This window comes from Heloderma suspectum, chromosome 3 (assembly GCF_057233095.1).
Source record: "Heloderma suspectum isolate Gila_16-S chromosome 3, 16-S_ref, whole genome shotgun sequence".
Taxonomy (NCBI): Eukaryota; Metazoa; Chordata; class Lepidosauria; order Squamata; family Helodermatidae; genus Heloderma; species Heloderma suspectum.
The window spans coordinates 222985244-223005125 of record NC_139460.1 but is presented as its reverse complement, the minus strand read 5'-3'; the positions used below and the strand labels follow the sequence as shown (position 1 = coordinate 223005125).

The 19882-nt window shown below is 43.8% G+C and overlaps 1 protein-coding gene across 1 annotated transcript in view; it reads right to left on the bottom strand.

Annotated features, from left to right (window-relative positions):
- Positions 1-8398: 8398 nt before the first annotated feature.
- The window catches only part of LOC146350797 (putative lysosomal acid lipase/cholesteryl ester hydrolase), a 36927-nt gene continuing 25443 nt past the window's right edge, over positions 8399-19882 (bottom strand). Inside the window, exons 6-10 of the mRNA XM_084845755.1 lie at positions 18630-18766; positions 17694-17840; positions 14923-14994; positions 14164-14229; positions 8399-9905 (exon numbers count right to left, since the gene is read on the bottom strand). Of these exons, the coding sequence (XP_084701881.1) occupies positions 9672-9905; positions 14164-14229; positions 14923-14994; positions 17694-17840; positions 18630-18766 (656 nt within the window). The 3' untranslated portion in view covers positions 8399-9671. The remainder of the gene's footprint in view (positions 9906-14163; positions 14230-14922; positions 14995-17693; positions 17841-18629; positions 18767-19882) is intronic.

The following is a 19882-nucleotide window of genomic DNA, read 5'->3' as shown; positions in this document are numbered from 1 at the left end:
TTTTGGCACGTCTAGTCTACGTAAAGATTTACATAGACTATGCAAATAGTGTTCCCTTGTTTTCACCGTAGTCTACGTAAATATTTACGTAGACTAGACATGCCAAAATAAGGAACGCAAATGGCGGCGCCCATGGGCCGCTGCCATTTGTGTACGCACTTTTTTTCCCCCCAAAGTCACCTGTGATAGGCTACGTGACGATTAACGTAGCCAATCACGGCTGACTTTGGAAATCTAGCCGTGATAGGCTATGTTAATCGTTACGTAGCCTATCACGTTTTTTTTTAACTTTATTTTGTAATGGCGGCGGCGGCAGCTGGTTCCCCCGCCCCCGCCGAACCGCCACCGAACCGCCGCCGGGACCCGCTGCCGAGAGGGACATTTGCAGGAGGTAAGTCCCATCCCGGGGGAGGGCGGGGGGTGGCGGAGAATTTCACCGCCAATTTCAGGGGGCCGAATGCGTTGGCATTTGGCCTCACCGAGATTCGTGGAGAAATTCTCAGAAATTCTCCACCATCCCTAAGGTAAAGGTGTCCCCAACCAGTCGTGTCCGACTCTAGGGTGTGGTGCTCATCTCCATTTCTAAGCTGAAGAGCCAGCGCTGTCCGAAGATGCTTCCGTGGTCATGTGGCGGGCATGACTGAACACCAAGGTGCATGGAACGCTGTTGACTTTCCCGCCAATACCTATTTATCTACTTGCAATTTCTTGCTTTCGAACTGCTATGTTGGCAGGAGCTGGGACTGAAGACGGGAGCTCACTCCGTCATGTGGCACTCGGGTCTCAAACTGCTGTCCTGCCGACCTTCCGGTCTGCAGTTCAGTGTCTTAACCACTTAGCCACCGCAGCCTTAGAACGTTAGGAATGTGTAAACTGAAAGACAATTTCATGTGGGGAGGCAGAATTATCATTTGGGGGAAGCACTGCCTATATTTTCCTTCTCGTTGCTACACCTGTTTCCTTTTGGAAATGTCTTCTCTTTTGTTTTTGTGTTGCATCATATGTCTTCCCTCCCTGTTTCGTGCTCTCACAGCACAGCAGCTCCATGAACAGGACAGTGCTCTATTTGAAAATCTGCCAGAGGACTTTCTTCTTTGAGGCATTGTCTGTTCAAAGGTGTGAGAAGCAGTCAGGGGTCACTGTGCAGACCCCTGGGTTTCTCTGCTTACCCATGACAAGAGCCTATAACAGCTAGGGCTAGCTGAACAGAACAAAAGGGAACTGGGACAAGGGCTCTTTAAATGGCTCAAGGATTCTGAGAGAGGTGGAGGAAGTGGGGCAGAAGCAAAGGATAAAAGCCTGAGTGCTGGAGGCACAAGAGAGGGGTGGGGAAGCCAAAGCAGGAGTAAAGTGGGGTGGCTGAGGGGAGCAACACTAACGGAACAACAACAACAAGGGTATTAAACTTGGAAAGGCACCCACTGGTTCACTAGAAGGACAAAGCACTCCATGCTTCTCCTGCCCTGCTTTGGATAGGCAGTTGCCTCCAAGTTTGGAGGCGGCCACCTATCTAGCTGGATTGCGCCCTAAATGTTGTTTGCATGTTTAATAAAACTGAGGGTTTTTTTCAGTTCAGTTCACACTGTCAACTGTGGTTTTCCAGGTTCTGAGAAATGGAACGATATCCATTAATGGATACACATTTAGATCTTTTATTTCAACAGACTAAAAAAAGAACTAAGCATTTGGTTTCAAGGTAGTGCTTCCTGAGAATACCATGATCCATATGAAGTACTTCCTAAATTTCTTCTCACACTTCTTCCATTTCATTTGCAAATCTCACAGGAGAAACCAAGTGTGTTTCACTCTTGCATAAACAAGTTTATCTCTAATTACAAGAAAGTAAGGGTGGCTACAAAATATTAAACTTGATTAAGAAATGATTGTTTAATTGCATGTTGTTGATGACATCTGCAGTCCAAAGACAGTAATTGATGGATACTGGAATACATGGGTGTACAGTTTCCTCTTGTGGATTGGGCTAGGTTTCACAAACAAGCTTATGAGTTTATTCTTTGAAATATAATATACAGAACCATAAATGTGGGAGGAACATAAGATGACGCTCTGAATCAGTTATCTCTCCTTTGAGATTGATTGGAAACAATGAATACTTTTAGAGAAAGGCTTTGTGATTAGAAAACAAGATATCATGTGATTTTTCTCATACGAGAAGGACATATGAGTTCTTTTCCTAAGTTTTATCTGTGGCATGTGCCCTGATTCAGAGGTTCTCTCAATACGTTACCAGTATGTAGGCAATGCTGGGCTACCTGATTAAACACACATATAGAAAGCCTTCTTAAAACCAGATACTGCCCAAGAACAAGCTTAATACTTCACTCTTGATATGGGTGATGCAAAATTCTATTTCTTAAGAAACACTCTCTCAGACAATATTTGTCCTTTTTTTTACTACAGAAGTAATGGTACTAACATAACAGTACTAAATACAAGAGTTTGTGCATGCATAAATTTGAACACATGGAACAGTCAACATCATTTTAAGCAAGACTTCTAAGTACACTTGCTAGTTCTCAGTTATAATCAATGTCAAGCTTACCCAGTTGATTCTATAGGCAACACGGCTGGGAAGCTGATCCCAGAGGAGAACACCCACTGTTGCGTGTTCTGAGTCGCCTTATATACTTGTTGGATGCTATGAAATATCTTCAAACTATTTTTACTACTATTTGTGTTACTTATCTAAGAATTAGGGATGTCAGAGAATTCCGCCACAGATCTCGGTGAGGCCAAATGCCAGTGCATTTGGGCCTCCCGAAATCTGTGGCGGAACGGCCTGCCACCCCCCTGCCCCCCTGTGGATCCCCCCTGGGACGAGACTTACCTGGGGCGGATCTTTCGAGCAGCGGCGGCTCTGGCGGCGGCAGTGGCTGGTCTTCCGACCAGCTGCCACTGCCGCCATTTGTCTTGTAAAAAACAAACAAACAAACAAAAATGACATGATAGGCTACGTAAAGATTTACGTAGTCTATCATGCCTAGGTTAAAAAAAAACAACAACGACGTGATAGGCTACGTAAAGATTTATGTAGCCTATAATGGCTGGGTTAAAAAAATAAAAACAAAAGATGACATGATAGGCTACGTAAAGATTTACGTAGCCTATTATGGCTGGGTTAAAAAAATAAAAACAAAAGATGACATGATAGGCTACGTAAAGATTTACGTAGCCTATTATGGCTGGGTTAAAAAACAAACCAACCCGCGTACACAAATGGCGGCGGCTCCGGCCGCCACCATTTGCATTCCTTATTTTTTCTGTCTTAACCTACGTAAATATTTACGTAGACTATGATGGCGAAAATCAAGGGGAACGCAAATAGCATAGCGGGCGCTATGCATCCCTTTTTGATTCGCTGTTTTAGCCTATGTAAAGATTTACGTAGGCTAAAATGGTAAATGAAAAAGGGACGCAAATAGCGCCCGCTACACTATTTGCGTTCCCCTTGATTTTCGCTGTCATAGTCTACGTAAATATTTACGTAGATTCAGACGGCCAAAAATAAGGAACACAAATGGCGGCGGCCATAGCCACCGCCATTTGCGTACACGGTTTGTTTTTTTTTAACCCAGCCATGATAGGCTACGTAAATCTTTACATAGCCTATCACGTGGTTTTTTTGTTTTTTCCCCCAGAGCCCTCTGCGGCCGGAAATCTGGCTGCGGACGGCTCTGGGCTGGGCTGGGCCTGGAGCTGCTGCAGAGCACAGCCGGCCATCGAGGATTCCGGGGGGAGGAACGGATTGCCTCCCCCCCCGTTGAGGATTCTGGGGGAGGGACGGAATGCCTCCCCCCCACCATCAACATAATCTGCGAAAGTAAGTCACTTTCGTACATCCCTACTAAGAATTTTTTTAAAAAGGGTTCTACCTTAAATCTTCATATTCTAAATAGGATCATTGAATTATTAAGCTTCCTGTCAAGGTTAATGAGTACAACAACATACTTATACAAACATTTTAGCCTTACATAGGGATGTCAGAGGATTTTGTTTGGGCTGCGTGTTAGAAATCCACTGAGCTTTCCACAGCTTGACTCCCTGGGCTCTGACTTGCCAGCTCGCAGACTTCCTCTGCTGAGGTGCACAGCCCTCCCTCTCTCCCTGCCAGTGTCTACAGGGAGACTGGGAGAGTTGCACACAGTGTTAGGGATGTGAGAACCCATCCCTTGGGTTCTCTGGGTGCCAGCCAAGCTCTCTCCCCGCTCGCTGGCCCTCCGGGCTGCAGTCGAGCCCCTGCTCCGTGCTCGGTAAGCAGCCGGCAACTTACCCGGGCCTGTTTCTCTCTGTTCTGATTGCCATGTTTTTAAAAAACATGGCGATTGGCAGTGCTTGCCCATAGATGTATACACAAAAAGTGCTGTGGATCACCCATATACCCCAGTTTCACAGCACTATTTTGCGAATAAGTCTATGGGCAAGCGCTGCCAATTGCCATGTGTTTTAAAAACATGGCGATTGGGACAGAGACGAACAGGCCCAGGTAAGTTGCGGGCTGCTTCCTGAGTGCAGGGGTGGGGGGCTTGACTGCAGCCCAGAGGGCCAGCGAGTGGGGGAGGGAGCTTGGCGGGCACAACTCAGAGGGTGCGGGCACCAGTGGTCTGACAGATTTGTGAACTGAAACAGGCGCCCACACCATCCCTAACAAACAAGTAAGAAGCAGGAGGAGGCCATGGGTGGGTTAACACATAGGTTTAATTATTTTTGTTTAGCTTTGAACTGCAAGTAGTAAACACGAGTAAGTTGGAAAGAGGAGTCATAACAATGCTAGAAGCTCAAGCCGTTATCTTATTGGCCAAGTTCATAGCACCAGCTTTGGCAATTGCAATTCTTTTGATTTATCTTCTGTTTTTGTTGCATTCTCTTTCCCTGTAATTGGAGAGAGAATTTCTGATGCTCATATAACCACCATGCTATTTCTTTTATTTTGTATTCCCCCTGAATTTTCAGCAATAAAGCCTTAAATAAGGTTTCAAGTTACAATCTTGTCTGTAGTGGTGTTTTGGGTTGTTGTTTACCTGTTGGGATTGCTTGCTTACCCACTAGGGTGCTTCGGACCCATCTGGTGCAGGTTCTGAGGTTAAACAGGACCGAATTTACACCCTCAATAAGTCTACCTTCTCATTGCCATTGTCACCAGCTGCTATTGCACTTCATCCTCTTTCTCATAATTGCTACCACTTGCTAGCTTGTAGGGGTGGACGAAAGTCCCTTACCTGGCGTCGAAGGACGTTCGCGGTGGGGGGGAGGTGCTTTGCTGCTCCCCCCACGAAGTTCAGGCCGGGGGGGGAGGCTTCCCGCCTCACCCCAGCTGAAACTCAGGCCGGGAGGGAGGCTTCCCGCCTCACCCCAGCCGAAATTCAGGCCGGGGAGGAGGCTTCCCGCCTCGCCCGGCCGCGAACGCGGAAGTTTTTTTTTTTTTTTTTTAAACGCCCTTGATAGGCTACGTGACGATTCACGTAGCCTATCACGGCTAGATCTGCAAAGTCAGCCGTGATAGGCTACGTCTAGGGATGGTGGAGAATTTCTCCCCGAAACTTCGGGGGGCCGAGCGCCAACGTGTTCGGCCCCCCGAACAAGTTTCGGGGAGAAATCCTCCACCCCCCCCGCCCCCCACCCCCCCCGGGACGGGACTTACCTTCCCTGAATGTCCCTCCCGGCGGCGGGTCCGGCTGGCGGTTCGTCCGGTGTTCGAGCGGGGCGGGAGCGGCAGCCGGTCTTTCGACCGGCTGCCGCCCCCGCCATTGCAATGAAAGAAAAAAAAAAAACGTCCCCTGATAGGCTACGTGACGATTCACGTAGCCTATCACGGCAAGATTTGCAAAGTCAGCCGTAATAGGCTACGTGAATCGTCACGTAGCCTATCACGGGTGACTTTAAAAAAAAAAAAAAAGCGCGTACGCATATGGCGGCCCCCATAGGGAGCCGCCATTCCCCTTCCTTATTTGGTCGCTGTAGTCTATGTCAATGTTTACGTAGACTACGGCGAAAATAAGGGCAATGCAAATAGTGTTGCCCTTATTTTCGCCGTAGTCTACGTAAACATTTACGTAGACTACAGCGACCAAATAAGGAACGGGAATGGCGGCTCCCTATGGGGGCCGCCATTATCCGTACGCACTTTTTTTTTTTTTTTAAAGTCACCCGTGATAGGCTACGTGACGATTGACGTAGCCTATCACGGCTGACTTTGCAAATCTAGCCGTGATAGGCTACGTGAATCGTCACGTAGCCTATCAGGGGGCATTTTTTTTTTCTTTGATTGCAATGGCGGCTGCCGCTCCCGCCCTGCTCGAACACCCGCCGAACCGCCGGCCGGACCCGCCACCGGGAGGGACATTCGGTGAAGGTAAGTCCCGTCCCGGGGGGGGGGTGCGGGGGGCGGGGGGGTTCGGAGGATTTCTCCCCGAAACTTGTTCGGGGGGCCAAACACGTTGGCGCTCGGCCCCCTGAAGTTTCGGGGAGAAATTCTCCGCCATCCCTACTAGCTTGACAGGCATAGAGCCAGGGAGCAAGCAGGCTGTGGCATCTACTGCTTCTCCTTCTCACCACCACCATTGTCCTGGCCAGAGACAGAAGGAGATTAATAAGCAGGCTGAAAACTCCTTTTTCTGCAAAAACTTTTGTTTTGGGTCAATTGGATGCCACAACATCTTTTTAATAAAAGCTTGTCAAGTTCTGCTAATTGTTGAGGTGTAATGCAGTCCATGCTTCTCTTATTCATATGTTTTGGAAATGCCCAATGGCTGCCTCCTTTTGGGAGAAAGTTATTATATGGATAAATTTTGTATTCGAAAACTCTTTAATATTTACTGATGTAAATGTTCTTTTAAATTACTTACCTGCTTCTTGGAATGTAAGACATAGTTAGCATAAATTGATTTTTTGTGCCCTTTTGGTTGCTAAAAGACTGATATTACAGTAATGGACGGATAAAAGCCCACTGTCTATAACAGACTGAAGACCTAACAACACTAGCAACATTTGAAAGAGTGGTATATAGGCATAACTTGCAGATGGACTTATATATGGATATTTGCTCTGCTTTTACTGAAGTGTATGTGTAACCTATTTTTTCCATTTATTTTTCTTTCTTTCTCCAATATTGTAAAATTTGAAACTGAGGATTTTAGAATATGTGTATTTTCTTTATTTTGTTCCTTTTTTTTTTGGTTTTGTTATGTTTTCAGTTTGTTTTGTTTTGTTAAAACTCACAATAAAAATTTGAACACCCCTCCCCTAAAAAAACACAAGCATGTTGCAATAGTGAAGAGGAGAAGCAACTCCAGGGGGATCTTATCAGTGGGTCCTTTGTCAGTGGGTCCCTGCTGGGGTGTGGGCCCTTGGTAGGTGCCCTACCGTGATTTTTTTAACAATTTTTTTATTGAATTTCAGTAATACTAACAATGCAAAATAAAACAAAACAAAACCGAAATCAAAACTAATATAAAACTAAAATAAAACTAATTCCATCAGGATTACATCTTCTTACCATACACTTATATTTTAATGGGTAAACGAAGGTCACAGGTAATTCTTATTGGTGCTGCTGCATATTTTCCCAAACGGACTCAGGATTATTCTTCATCTATTTTCTTCCTTATAAAAGCCATAAGGTTTTATAGTGCAAGGGAGTCTAATGTTGATATTCTGTTCTATTCGTATATGTGATAAAGTCAAATGATATCGCATAAAATGAATCGTTTTTACTTTGACCCATCCCTCCCGTGATGCCAGCCCTGTGGAGTTCTATCCATCTGTAAAACAGAAGCAAAGGTTTTGCATAAAGTATTTTCACATAATATATTATTACATGTGTTACAACAATTTGTAACACGTACATATTGAAGTATTTTTTTAGATATTGTATTGCACGACAAAATATACTTCCCTGTAATCACGAAGGAGATCAGCTGAAGGAAAGACTTCAGCTTCCTTCCCTGACACTATTTTCCTGTAGAGCGCGGAATCCGCGGATCTTGATTGGATGCTACACAAGGTTAGGACAGAATGAACTGCAAGTGATAAAATGAATTTGGCTGTGCAGTATATAATTATGACTGAGAATGTGAGGTAAATACATTTGGTAAATACAATGCATGATTGAAAGGATAATTAGGGGCAGGGTGATTGAAATCCTTAAACAAGAAGGACACACACACAATTTGTGGGAGGGGCTGGTGACCCATAGGTATAGCTAATCAGTGCAAAGCTTCAATCATTTGAAGTCACATTGTGACTTCAGATGAAATCCAGTTTCATCTTCCTGGCAGCATGTGGTTGTGTTATTGTGATTATTACTATTTTAAAAATCACTGTTTCAACTTGATATTTCATTTCTGGACTCAAATGAAGCCCAAAGATATGCTTTCCATGTAATTCAGAGAATTAGGATTCTGTTTAATATGAGGATTCAGATGCTAGTTTAGCACTGTACAAAAGCATATGGTTACTGTGAGACAGTAAAGAGAGAAAGAGCCATACAAATAAAAAAAATAATATTTCCATTAAATCTGTTGTTAATTTCTTTTGTTGCATTTTAAGGATGTGAAAAACCTGTGACACAGAAAACAGAAGCAAGGATTTTGTATAAAGTATTGTCACATATTATACTGTCACTTACATTGTAACAATTTCTAATGTGCACGTATTGAAGCAGATGTTTCAGATACTGTATTGGATTATTATGTACATCATCATCATTATCATTATATTATACAAGACTCCTGTAATGTTTACTATTCTTTACATGTGTATAATGGCCAGCAGAGTATAGCATCACTTTCTTGCCTTAACTTTTAAAGCTACCTTTGAGCTGGAATCCTTTAGGATTGTGTAGTTGTATTGGGCTTTGGCTTTCTAGTTATTGTTGCTGTTATATTTCTGTACCATCTTTCTGAAACCAACCAAGGTAGTTTATAAAAGTTTCAGACAATAAAAACTTTTCTCTGTGTTAGGGTTTTTGGACAGCTAAAAACAAATGCAAATAATTGCATTGCCATCCCAGCCTTGTAATCAGATTTTTAAAATCTGCTTTCCGGGTGCCCTTTGCCAGTGAATTCAGCTTCTCTGTCTGGATGTAGACCTGTTTTAAAATCAGAACTCTATGTACACTATTTTTTGAAGGGGAACAGTAACATTTCTGAAATGGGCAGCTTGATTTCATCCCTGCCCGGTCTTTGTGGATGTGCCCTCTGCAGGGTTATGCTTTCAAGAGGTACAAGAAAGATGCTTCATATATGCATTTTAAAGTGCCAAAATTGACAGCATAGGATGTGTCACAGGTGTTGCTTAAATAAGAATGCTAATGAAAGAGCCACACTGCCTGCAAATTTCATCCAATTCTTTAAAAAAATGTTCATGTTATAGCCATTTCTTGATTTTCAATGAAAGTTAACTGAGGAACACAAAGCTTTGTCTTTTCAAAACAAAGGTGCCATTTGAACCCAAGGTGAAGCAGTTAACCTCTGCAGCCTCTGAGCTGAACAGGCCTGCATTATAAAGCAGGATCTGAACCAAATGTTGTCTTCGGTGCAGACCCCTAAGGTATACTTTAAGCGCTCCCTCCTACCTGCCAATGAAAAGCACAGCACAGTGTGTGTATTCAAATACACAGCAATATGGTATATATACTCCCCGTATTAAAGACTTTACTTGAACTCATGCATCAGATAAAGCACATCCTTGTATAGGCTCTCTGGAGCATCCCAACCCAAGATATAATCCATATGTTGCCAATCAGGAATATTCTTATAGAAAGCTAAATAAGTGATTCGAGAAAGCAATAGTCGAATATCTTCTTTGGTTTCAACAAAGTCATTCCCACCACTCCACACAGCTGTTGGCACAATCGCGTCTTCTATTTTATAAAACGGAGGTGTGCTCTGTTCAAGAAAAGATATGAAAACAGGTTTCAGTAATAACTTCTAAATAACATATTTAGTGCTGCTGCTAAGTAATTTTAGACCCTGGGCTTAGTGGTCTTATAGAGGCCCCCTTCGATGGCCATGTGTATGAGTTCAGTCGTGAGGCATATAACTGACATTTTTCTTCTCCCCCACCCATCCGCCATGCATCCCACTATTCCATGCTTTACAACTGTTTCTACACTCCTGATACGTTTGAGCAAAACCAAACCAAAAACTGTTTGCCAACCTTGATCAAAAAAAGGAAATACTCTGAGTATGTGCAGTTTCGTATTTAAACATATTTAAATCATAGCACCATCATGACTAAGGAAAATGGAGTTTGCTTCTGCTGCCCTGATGTTAAATCCATTTACTTGGGAATAACCCCCCGCCCCAGTCTTCTTGTAGAAAAGGATAATATATTTAAATAAAAAAATAAAAAAATTAGCATTTGTAAGCATGTATTATTGTATGAAAGATTTAGTCAAAGCACACTGTTCCAAAATCATTACCTTGGATAATTCCAGACCAGCTACCCCCAGCATATTCTCTACAATGTTTCAGATGTTCCATATGAATCAGGGTAGGAGAAGGAGTTGCTGTCCTGGAATAAGCATTTGTCTATGACAGTCCAATAACATTTTAATATAAAGATTTTTGAGATTTTGCTCCTTAGAATTTGAAATTCCAATTTACATATTTTATATGTAACATTTTCTTTGATTTGAGTAATGAATTCTAATACTTTAATAAATTTGTTTAATGGACTCAGTTCCTTGAATGTTGAAAAATGAAACCTATAACACCAGTTTCTCTAAGAGTGCGTCACCTCTGCCACAAAGTGATCCACACAACTATTTTCACATGCAAAAACCAATAGCATCTGTGCTCCACATAGGGGCAGAATAGCACAAATATTTAAGGCATCAAAGGAATAAGAGGATGTTGCAGAAGTGGGAAAATTTCCAAATATAGCCAGCCAGGAGAATGACAATCATGGCAAATTGTGATGAGTCTCCTCAATTTTTTGTCAGTTCCAAGTTCTTTCTTGTCCTTCTTATTCCTTCCCTTGTATAGATATTTATGGTTCTTTTTAATCAAAAAAGAATTTTTGATTCTTTTTAATGTACAGATTTTCATGATTTATTATCTTCGTGGTTCTTTTTTGTCTTCCCTTTCTGACTTTCAGTTTCGCTAATCTTTTTCCTCCTCCTCCTCCTCCTCCTTTTTCTTTTCTCATGCTTGGTGACTTTAATATTCATATTCATTTTACTATTCATATTGACTCAGATTTCAAATTTTGTTCAGCATTTACTCTCCTGTTTATATTCTTTTGCTTTAACCCTCTCATTCCATGCTCCCATTCAGTGCCTACTGGTCACATTTTAGATCTGGTTGTTACTTTGCAATGCTCAGCTTCTAATCTTGAGTCTGCCTGCTTTTTTTATCAGTTTCCTCTTTCAGCCCTGGTTCTTTGGTTTTCAAGTGCTTTGTTCCCTTTGCTTCACTTTTTACATACTTCATCTTGGCAATATGCATTTGTCTTTTGGCTTGCAATATTACTGTCATGCTAATGACATCCATCTCTCTCTTACTGTTCCTTAAATTTATTTATTTGATGTGCACCCCTACTCTCTACCCAAAAGTGGCACTCAAGGTGGCTAATGGCACTCAAGGCGGCTGTCTTCTGTTCTTCCCTGCTGTTCATACTAATATTTTCAATTGACTTAGTTAAAGCTATATCTGCCTGGATGTCAGATCATTATCTCAAACTTAATATGTAGAAGACAGAATGTATTATTTCCCCCTAAACCTTCACTTTTGCTTTCTCTTTCAATTGGCAATCACTCTTCAGTCTTTTCAACAAATTGAATGTTTGGACATTATGTTTAATCCTTCTCTCTCCTTCATGGCCCGCATTTCTACTTCAACTGAAGTCTGTCATTTTTATTTTTATATAGGGATGGTGATAGGGATGTACGAAAGTCACTTACCTGGTCTCGCAGCTTGCTTCGTGGTGGGGGGGAGGCGCTTTGCTTCTCCCCCCAAAGTTCAGGCCGGGGGGGGGAGGCGTCCCGCCTCACCCGGCCAAAATTCAGGCCGGAGGGGAGGCTTCCCGCCTCGCCCGGCCGAAATTCAGGCCGGGGAGAAGCGCCCCGTCTCCCCGGCCGCGAACTTCAAAAAAAAAAAAAAAAGCCCCGTGATAGGCTACGTGACGATTTACGTAGCCTATCATGGCTAGATCTGCAAAGTCAGCCGTGATAGTCTATGTTAATCGTCACGTAGCCTATCACAGGTGTCTTTAAAAAAAAACAACCACGTATGCTAATGGCGGCCCCCATAGGGAGCCGCCATTCGCATTCCTTATTTGGTCCCTGTAGTCTATAGATTTACATAGACTACGGCGAAACTAAGGGCAACGCTATTTGCGTTGCCCTTATTTTCGCCGTAGTCTACGTAAATCTTTACGTAGACTATAGGGACCAAATAAGGAACGCGAATGGTGGCTCCCTATGGGGGCCGCCATTAGCGTACGCGGTTTTTTTTTTTGAAGTCACCCATGATAGGCTACGTGATGATTAACGTAGCCTAACACGGCTGACTTTGCAAATCTAGCCGTGATAGGCTACGTTAATCGTTACGTAGCCTATCACAGGGGTGTGTGTTTCTTTTTACTTTTCTTGTAATGGTGGCGGTGGCAGCCGGTCGAAAGACGAAGACCTGCCAAACCGCTGCCGGGACCCGCCGCCGGGAGCGACATTCATAAAAGGTAAGTCCCATCCCGGGGGGGGTGGGGGGTGGCGGGGGGGTGCCAGAGAATTTCTCCCCGAAAAGTCCCTTACCTGGTCCCACAGCTTGCTTCGTGGTGGGGGGGAGGCGCCCCATCCCTCCCCGCCGAAATTCTGGCCGGGGGGGAGCACCCCGTCTCCCTGGCTGTGAATCCCGTCTCCTGCCGGGACGCAAATGGTGGCGGCCGTAGCCACCACCGTTTGCGTCCCTGCAGTCAGCTGTGATAGGCTACATAAATCCTTTCGTAGCCTATCACGGCTGACTTTGAAAAAAAACAGCGCATACGCTAATGGCGGCGCCCATGGGCGCCGCCATTTGCATTCCTTATTTGGGCACGGGTAGTCTACGTAAACATTTACGTAGACTACGGCGAAAATAAAGGCAATGCTATTTGCGTTTCCCTTATTTTCGCCATAGTCTATGTAAATACTTACGTAGACTACATGTGCCCAAATAAGGAACGCAAATGGCGGCGCCCATGGGCGCCGCCATTTGCATACGCACTTTTTTTTTCTTCAAAGTCAGCCGTGATAGGCTACGTAAACTTTTACGTAGCCTATCACGGTGTTTTTTGAAAATCTAGCTGTAATAGGCTACGTAAATCTTTACGTAGCCTATCATGTTTGTTGGTTTTTTGTTTTTTTTTCACTTGGAAATGGCGGCGGAGGCAGCCGGTCGGAAGACTGGCCGCTGCCGCCGCCGCAACGCTGCCGAACTGCCGCCGGGAGTCGCTGCCGCGAGGGACATTCACCGAAGGTAAGTCCCATCCCAGGGTGGTGGCGGGGTGGTGGCGGACTGTTTCTCCTCCAATTTCGGGGGGCTGAATGCGTTGGCATTGGGCCCCCCCAGATTCGTGGAGAAATTCTCTGACATCCCTACATTAATCTCCTCTTAAATCTCCAGTCCCTTGTGCTATTTCTCATCTCTGTATTTCTCCTCTGGTTTTACTTTCTTCATCTAAATATTCAGCTAACCTTTTCTTCATGTACTAACAACGACAACAACAACAATTTATATCCATCTTTTCTACTAAAAGTACTCAGAGTGGCATGCATCAGAATCTTAAAAACATTATAATATAATAAAAAGTACAACTATAAAATTAATTTAAACATAAATAAATAAAAAGAAACATAATACAACGAACACTTAAAATCCACAACATATTGAAAAGATGTAACATTTTACAAAAATAAAAAGGACAGAATCCAGTGAAGAAAAGCCAGAATACTGAGGGGTATGCATGCATTTTCACAGAAGAATTCATAAATTCAGCAAATTCTATGTCTTTCTTTGGTGTGCTCTCAATCTCTCACAGCTTCCAAAGTCAAAAGAAATCACAGCTGACAACACTGTTTACACTGAATTTTAAAACTGCATCCAAAATAATTCATTGAATATTTTAAAAATTTGACAAAACAGTATCACAACCACATTTCCTTACCATGTTGTATACTGCTTTGTTCTCAGATCCATAGTCAAAATATTTAAATTCGTTTGATTTAGCAACCTAAACGCAGGGAAGAAATGATGCACTGTTTGAAATTCGTTGAATTTTCAAAATAGTCATTTTAAAATATGGATAATCACAAGTAAGTACAAAACTTCAAAATCTACAAATTACCAGAATTTTCTCTCCCCCTCAAAGTTGCAAAAAATCCTGTTAAAACCCAGAGCCTCAAGGATGTAATTTCAAGTTTATTACCATATCTATAAACCTAGTCCATGGGAAAAATTAAAGATGAAATATTGAGCTCCTCTTTTCCTCATCCCTCACTAGCCTTCAGCTGGAAAGTCCACTGAGACATGTCTGGAAATTCTAGTTAATGTGAGAACCACCATTACCCCCCACACATACACCTCATATATATTATTACCCAACAACCTATTCCTTTATAGGTCCCTGTCATGCAGTATATTCAGTCTCTTTGGAAGAGAAGAAGACCGCTTCATAATTGTATACAAAATGATTCACAAGATGAACAATTGTAGTATGAAAATTAAAATTTAGGAATATGGGAAGATCCTGTAAAATTTTTGCTACAGCTCTTCTTGGAATATTCAAGTACTGAGAAAATAATTTAAGAATGATAATTTGAAAACTACTCTTGTCACACACTACTACCAGTAGTACAACACTAATGAGTGTTGAACTTTGACTTCTGAATTTTGAAATGTTTAGAAATTATTTGTTAAACTTTACCTGACCCCAATGTACTACTGTTTTTACAGATGAATAATCTGGATACGTTCCAGTGTACACATCTGCTCGACTCTGGAATAAACAAGAAGAACATAAATTGTTTTTTTAAAATATGCATTTTGATAGTTCTCAGTGTGGATACATTTATTTTATGAGCCAATACATCATGACAATCAAGACAATGTGACATACATATAGGCCCACATCAATTCAGTATGTGAGATCTGCATGGAGAAACAGGCTTCTGATGCAACTGTGTATGTTGTTGTGCATACCCCATGCGTACTGTGGAGCCAACTTAACTGGCTGGTTACATCCTTTTTTGTGACTGGAATCCACATATAGAACCATTAGGTGTTGCATCTAACAAGGTACACAGTACCAGAGCTGGATTGGGGTCACAAACTGTAGTAACAGAACAAAATGATCATAATAAAGATATATGGAGCTGTTTCCAGACTCAGGGCGCAATCCTATGGCCTCTAGACAGCAGCTAGATGGCCATAGGATTGTTCGGTTTCTGAGAACCAACCTCAGAGACTGTGCTCCAAGGTCAGTTCCTGGAAAACTGCCTCCCTGCCCACTCCCCCGCCCCCTTGTAGGTGACACAGATTGTGCCTGGGCTCCGCGCTCAGAAGAGCAGCACAGAGCAGGGCTAAAGGGGGTGTTCCAGGGGCAGGGAGTGTGGAAGTGCTGGTATGATGCTTCCTATGCATCATCCAGCCTCCCCCACCCTGCTCCTAAGTCCCACGGCTAGACAGCTGTAATCGGCTGACTAGCCGCGAATGCAGGGTGGCTGGAGCAAGAAGAAGCTAGGGATGTGCAAACCCATGCCTGTCCAGGTTCTCCAGGTGCCTGCCCAGCTCCTGACCCCACTTGCTGATCCCCAGACTGTGCTTGAGCCCCTCCTGTGCTCAGCATCTTTGCAAGCACCATTTTATTTTTCAAAAAATGGTGATTGCGGAGCTCGACAAGGCTGCCGGGGTGAGTGCGGGCTGCTTGCTGAGCATGGGCAGGGGGCAAGTGGGGGCAGGGGCTCAGCAAGTGGGACTCAGGGGTGCAGGAAGGGGGGCTTCCACCAGATTCCTAGATAGAATCAGGTGCCTGCACCATCCCTAGGAGAAGATCCCCCCCATGCTTCACCTGCCCTTCATTGGATAGGTGTTCGCCTCCAAGTTCGGAGGCAGCTGTCTATCCCCATTAGGGATGTATGAAAGTCACTTACCTTTTGACGAAATTGATTCACGGTGGGGGGGAGGTGCTCTGTCCCTCCCCCTGAAATTCTGGCCGGCAGGGGAGGCACTCTGTCCCTCCCCTCCAAATCCTGGCCGGCCGGGCCCACAAATGGCAGCGGCCAGAGCCGCTGCCGTTTGCGTCCCTGCAGTCAGCTGTGATAGGCTACGTAAATGTTTACGTAGCCTATCACGGCTGAGTAAAAAACAAACAAACGCGCGTACTCAAATGGCGGCACCCATGGGCGCTGCCATTTGCGTTCCTTATTTTGGCATGTCTTAGTCCACGTAAACATTTACATAGACTACGGCGAAAATAAGGGGAACGCAAATAGTGTAGCGTCTAAATGTTTACGTAGACTAAGACATGCCAAAATAAGGAACACAAATGGCAGTGCCCATGGGCGCCCCCATTTGCGTACACGCGTTTTGTTTTGTTTTTTTACTCAGCCGTGATAGGCTACGTAAATCTTTACGTAACCTATCACTTTTTCTTTTTTTTAAAACTTGGAAATGCCGCCGCCGCCAGGAAGATTCACCGACGGTAAGTCCTGTGCCGGGGTGGGGGTGGGGGGGCAGACCATTTCGCCACCGATTTCGGGGGGCCGAATGCGCTGGCATTCAGCTTCCCCGAGATTCGTGGTGAAATTCTCTGACATCCCTAATCCCCATAGGCTTGCACCATCAGTCATACTTAGATTAGACTTGCTGAAATCAAAGTTTTTCGGGAGCAATCCTATGTAGATAAGCGGCCTCCTCTGAACTCAGAGGTGACCGCCTATCCAATGCACAGCAGGAGGAGGGGATCCTCTCCTCTGTGCTCCAGCCACCCTGCATTCGCAGCTAGATGAATGCCAATTTTGGTTCCCTAGCTGTGGGACATCAGAGCAGGGGTGGGGAGGCCAGATGACACATAGGAAGTGTACCATTCTTCCACACTCCCTGCCCTTCCCTGCCCCCAAGAATGCCCCCTTTTGCCCCTCTCCATGCTGCTCTTATGAGTGTGGAGCACAGGGACAATCTGTGCCACCTACGAGGTGGTGGAGGAGGGGGTGGGGAGGCGGTTCTCTGGGAACCAACCTCAGAGTGCGGGCTCTGAGGTTGGTTCCTGGAAACCGACCAATCCTATGGCCATCTAGCCACTTACTAGAGGCCATAGGATTGCACCCTAAATTAGTCATGACTAATTTAAGTCCCACTGATTTTGATTGTCCTATTCTAAGTATGACTACGTCTGTACCATCAACTTCTCTTCCATAAAGCCCCTCCCACCCCCCACCAATTCCGGCTGCAATATATGGATACTGAACTATCTTAGCATATCTTTAAATTACATATACACCAATTATAAGGAACTTAACTTTTGAGGGGAAAAAAGACTGTCCTTCATGACTATTTATTTAAAGCTTCAAGAACTTCATTCTAGGGGAGTCCTGAGGCTTTATGGCAAGTAATGCATTGTTTGCTTGCTTTTCTTTTTTGTGTTGTATACCTGTATGGGGTTTAAAATAAATAAATAAAAATATAGAGTCTGCCTACCGCATTGAGGTTTTTCCCATTAAATCCTCCACCAATCAAAAAGGGTTGGAGACAAAGCCTGTCTATTACTGGATAGCTGCACAACTTGGCAATCATGGCTTTCAGTTTGTTGCTGAATACACAAAATTCTTTATTGCCCCATATAAACTGCAAAACGAAAATGCAGAAATAATTGTGAATCTGTTTAGAACAGGAGTGAAAATCTGCTCAATGTGATCCACATGTTGATCAACACCAACTCCCATCATCCCCGGCTAGAATGGCCAATGCCATCTGAAGGTTAGAAATCAGGTTTTCAATTCCTTCTTTAGAAGCATGGATAAATAAAGTCTCATTCTCTGCAGGAAACAGCAAGTGTCCAGCTAAGAATGTCTCTATCTCCTTTATATTTATATCACACCCTTCAAGAGAACTCAAGATGAATGCAGGGTTTCAGGGAATGCAGGTAACAGAATTCCATCCAGGCACTGAGCAGATGAGACCTGACTAGCTTAGCTTCAGCAAAGATTCTACATCATGTGCCCTCAAGACCATAACCTGAAATCTAGTGCTTGATGGGTGCTAATTAATATTGGTGACTCACAACCCCACAGCATGAATTGGACCCCATCTGCCCTCCATACGCCCAGTAATATGGGTGGAGATATGGGCAGCTCTGCCCCATATCAGGAGGTCTATAAGCTCTTATCTGTGCTCAAGGACAGCATCAAGTGCTTCCAGATCTTAATTAATCTGGAGGAAGGTTTAATTAATTGTTGGATATCCAGCAGCCATCCTCTTAATAAATATTTTTTTTTGTTTATATTAACTACACTGTGTGGCAGGGATAACTGCCCACCTCTACACATATTGAAGAAAAAAATATATTAAAATGACAGATCAGTACACTGATACACACAACAATAATACAATAATAAACACATGAGTAATACCTACTCTTGTGAATGCTTCAGGAAGGCTTAGAATCACTGCAATAGGCCCTTTGGTGCCTACACATGTGTATGCAGGAGCAAAGTACATGAGGAGCTTAATTTTTTGAGCAAGCTCTGGGATGGCTGAAAAGGTAATAAAACCTGCAGAAAAGAAAACAGGTGTAAAAGAAATAAATGTGGGAGTGTGAACTGGGATCAATATCTGTGTTGGTCTTTGGGTCTTTACGACTTTTATCTGTGTTATACTTTGAAGCATCCAATTTTTATTTTATTTTTGGAAATAATAGCCCTGCCTATACTTCTTGCAATATGAGTGTTTAAGGGAATGATCCTATGGCCCTTGGACAGTGTCTGAGTGGCCATAGGATAGTTTGGATTCCCAGATCCATGGTCAGAGACAGCACTCCAACCTCGAAGCTGGGAATTCAAGCTGTGCCCCCTCCACCTCTCAGCCAGCATGGAAAGAACCATGCCGGCTGCCTCTCCAACGTCAGGAACTTGACCTCCTAGAGGGGGAAAATAGGGCATTTCGGTGGGTGGAGAGGGGAGGAGACTGGAGAGGCCAGGATATGAGCTATCCTGAGGTCTTTCCAGCCTCCTTCCCTCCCTCTCCAAGATGCTTTCACTAGATGGACAAAAAAGCCTGTCTAACAAAAATGCAGGTTGGGAAACGAGGGAGGTGCAGATTACTTCTGCTGCTCCTCCTGCCTTGCAATGGATGACCATAAGGCTTACTATCATTGCACCCTAAATCTTCTTTCCAGATGCCTTTCATCCAAAGAATTGCTTACTTGCTTGCTTGCTTGCTTGTTTTTTGTATGTTGGATGTCTACCTGTCTTAAATTAGGACCGATCTCTGCACTAGGGTTGTACAAGAATTTCATTTCCTTACAAAGTGTGTGAACATGCCCTGTTCACAATCCCAAATGTGGGCGTGAGAAGATCATGTTCCCCCCAAACATTTGCAAATTCTCGAATGGGCACTTGTGTAATGCCTGCCCCTAAGGGTCTTGGAATGTTGGTTGTATAAAGTGGGAGAGGCATGGAATGGATGGAGGAGAGAGTAAAAATGCCAGTCTGAAAAGAAGACCTAGTTGGTGCCAGCAAAGAGAAGGAGGCAGCAGGAGCCAGAAGGAGCAAAGCTGAGAAGGAAATGCAGGGAAACCATCAGTGGGATGGAGAAGAGAAAGAAGCAGATAAAGCAGCCTTCACCTAGAAGAGTGAACCTCTACAACAGAAGCTTGCAACAAAAGACTA